At 41.5% G+C, this 2,646-nt stretch overlaps 1 protein-coding gene across 1 annotated transcript; it reads left to right on the top strand.

Moving 5' to 3' along the window:
* Nucleotides 1–486: 486 nt before the first annotated feature.
* LOC110026643 lies at nucleotides 487–2,235 on the top strand. Its single transcript, XM_020727657.1, has one exon. The coding sequence runs from the start codon at nucleotides 633–635 to the stop codon at nucleotides 1,767–1,769; it is 1,137 nt and encodes a 378-aa protein (XP_020583316.1). The 5' UTR covers nucleotides 487–632; the 3' UTR covers nucleotides 1,770–2,235.
* Nucleotides 2,236–2,646: the final 411 nt, after the last annotated feature.

The raw sequence follows: 2,646 nt of genomic DNA, 5'->3' as shown, positions 1-2,646 counted from the left end.
TTGTCATTACTGGTTATTCTATTTCACCTTAGTGTATGCTTAATTTTCGTCAACACCAAGACGATAATTCATTACTCCACCGCAAAAATTTTTCTCTCACAGGTCAGTTAGTTAAACATTATTAATAATCAATAAAATGAATTAGATACAAACATAATAATTAAATAAATAATTTTTTTTTAAAATTAATAAAAATAGATTCATAAAAAGTATTACTTGCAACTTAATGATCACATAAAACTGTTATATTAAATTAACTTAATATTTTTACAAATTAATAAGTTATTAAAATATGACCTCCGTTATTTCACCGTTAATAATTAATGTTAAAATTTTAAAGAAATAACTAAATTAACCGAACATCATTATATTATATATATATATATATATAGAGAGAGAGAGAGAGAGAGAGAGAGAGAGAGAGAGAGAGAGAGAATTTACTAAATTTGTATTCATAAAATTTACTAAAATCCACTGGATCAGCTGCAGAATTCGTTGCCTTCAATTTCCAGCACACAAACCTTTCTTACTTCCTAAATCCACTGGATCAGACAACTGAAAAGAAATAAATAAAAAACCCTACTTTGCAGAGAAGCGGCCATTTCATCACCCGCAGTTTTCTAGGAATCATCATGGATCCCGGCGGCGGAGGCGGGCTGGAGGCGCGGCGTCTCCTCGAGATCGCCGAGAAGCTGCTCGAAGCTCGTGATCTCGTCGGCAGCAAACGCTTTGCCGAGCGCGCCCTTGAATCCGATCCCCTCCTTGACGGCGTTGACCTGACACTCGCCGTGATCGATGTGCTTCTCGCTTCCCAACACCGTGTTAATAACCAGATGGACTGTTACTCTATCCTCCAGCTCCCACATCCTTCCTCATCCAACTCCGCCGGCGGCGGCGGTGGTGGAAACGAAGATTCCCTCGCCATCAAGCGCAGCTACCGTCGCCTCGTCCTCCTCTTGAGCCCGGATCGAAACAGATCCCCACTCGCTAGCCTTGCCTTACGTTTCGTCGTTGATGCTTATGCAGTCCTATCTGACCCCGTGAAAAAATCCCTGCTGGATTCCGAGATCCAGATAGCTGCTTCCCATCTCCGATCAAACGGCGCTGCTGAAGAAGGGGCGGGACGGCCGGTTCGGACCTTTTGGACCTCCTGCCCCTCTTGCTGTCACGTTTTTGAGTACGATCACTCGTATCTAAACCGTTTTCTTCGATGTCGAACCTGCCAGCAACCCTTTCATGCTACCGAGATGGCGACGAAGCCGCCTTTGGTGCCTGGCACAGATATGTACTACTGCGCGTGGGGATTTTTCCCTCTGGGATTTCGTGGCGGTCCGGCTTTTGGCGGTCTTTCGAATTCAGGCTCTGTAGTGTTGCCGGATTTTGGCGATGGGTGGAAGCCCTTCATTCCCATTAGCCCGGTGTGGGGAAACCAACGGGGAGGTCAGCCGGAGAAGCCCTTGAATGCTGTGCCTGTGAACTTTGCAGCCGCCAACCAGAATGTTGATTCGAATGCTGGGAAGAAGGGGAATGTGGCGAGGAGCACGCCGGCGAGAAATAAAAAGGCTGTTGCCAAAAAAAGAGTTGGGAACTACTCCAAAAAGTCATTTTTAACTGGAGTAAACGAATCGAGAAATGAGGGAGCTGAGATCCGGGGAGCAAGAGGCTCTGAAGCATACACTGGTACGGGGGTGGGTATTTCTCACTTTGATATTGATCTAGATGCTACAGAGGATGTTCTTGGTAATCTACATAATCTGCCGTATCTGTGAGAGGAATATAAAAAGATACAGTTTCCTTACTTCATGTTACTAAGATGGTGGAAGGCAAGGCACTGTGTTCTACAGTATGTTTGTTAATCTGGAGTTACTTTTAGTGGAAATGCTTCTCCAAATGTATAATTCAGGATGGTGGGAATTTCCTGCTGATTCCTTAAAATTGTTTTAGACCATTTTCAGTTTGACTTTTTCAGGTCCCGTTCATTCTTCATCTTCTAGGTGTGAATATGGAATCTGCTTCATAGCTTGTTTGAACTGTTAGATGATTGCTAAAGGTATGTAATTGATCTTCTTTATGCACCCTGGTTATTAGTTTCAACTCAGTTAAAATGGAAAGGTGAGGGACTCCATTGATGTGACTTGGAGCATTCTTAAGTAGACATTGTGGGCCTTTCATTACTCATGTTATTTCTACTGTGATAATGTTGCTCGGATAATCAGACACATTCTCCTTTTACTATTTGTTGAGATTTCTCAATAAAACTTTATCAATAGCCTGCTTGAATATAGTAGACATTTTTCACATTCTGTGATGTCCTGGAAATAAAAAATTTGTTTTTGATTATAGTCTTTGTAGCAGTCTTTTTAATTACTTTATAGGGCTTTGCCTGCTAGCGAACACCACTTGCAAAAGGCTCATTTTTGCTAATACATTTTTTTGAATTAAGGGAACAGTGCCATTATAGATTTTCATGCAGCTGTGCTCTTGCATGTTGAAGCAACCAAAAGGAAAAAAAAAAGCATATTAAAAATATTAATAGTTGTGAATGCAATTTATTGTTTGGCTGCATGATTGGTTTCTCATCACTCTTAAGAATTAGTTAATTGCGACAGTAGTTGGTTTAGGCTCTCCCCTCAACTTGTTGCAAAA

This window comes from Phalaenopsis equestris, unplaced genomic scaffold (assembly GCF_001263595.1).
Source record: "Phalaenopsis equestris unplaced genomic scaffold, ASM126359v1 Scaffold000390, whole genome shotgun sequence".
NCBI classification, from domain to species: domain Eukaryota; kingdom Viridiplantae; phylum Streptophyta; class Magnoliopsida; order Asparagales; family Orchidaceae; genus Phalaenopsis; species Phalaenopsis equestris.
The sequence above is the reverse complement of the archived record's forward strand: the minus strand, read 5'-3'. Positions and strand labels throughout refer to the sequence as shown.

Bases quoted from the DNA above. Each gene is read 5' to 3' on its own strand.
- LOC110026643 (XM_020727657.1), top strand. From the start codon at position 633: ATGGATCCCGGCGGCGGAGGCGGGCTGGAGGCGCGGCGTCTCCTCGAG.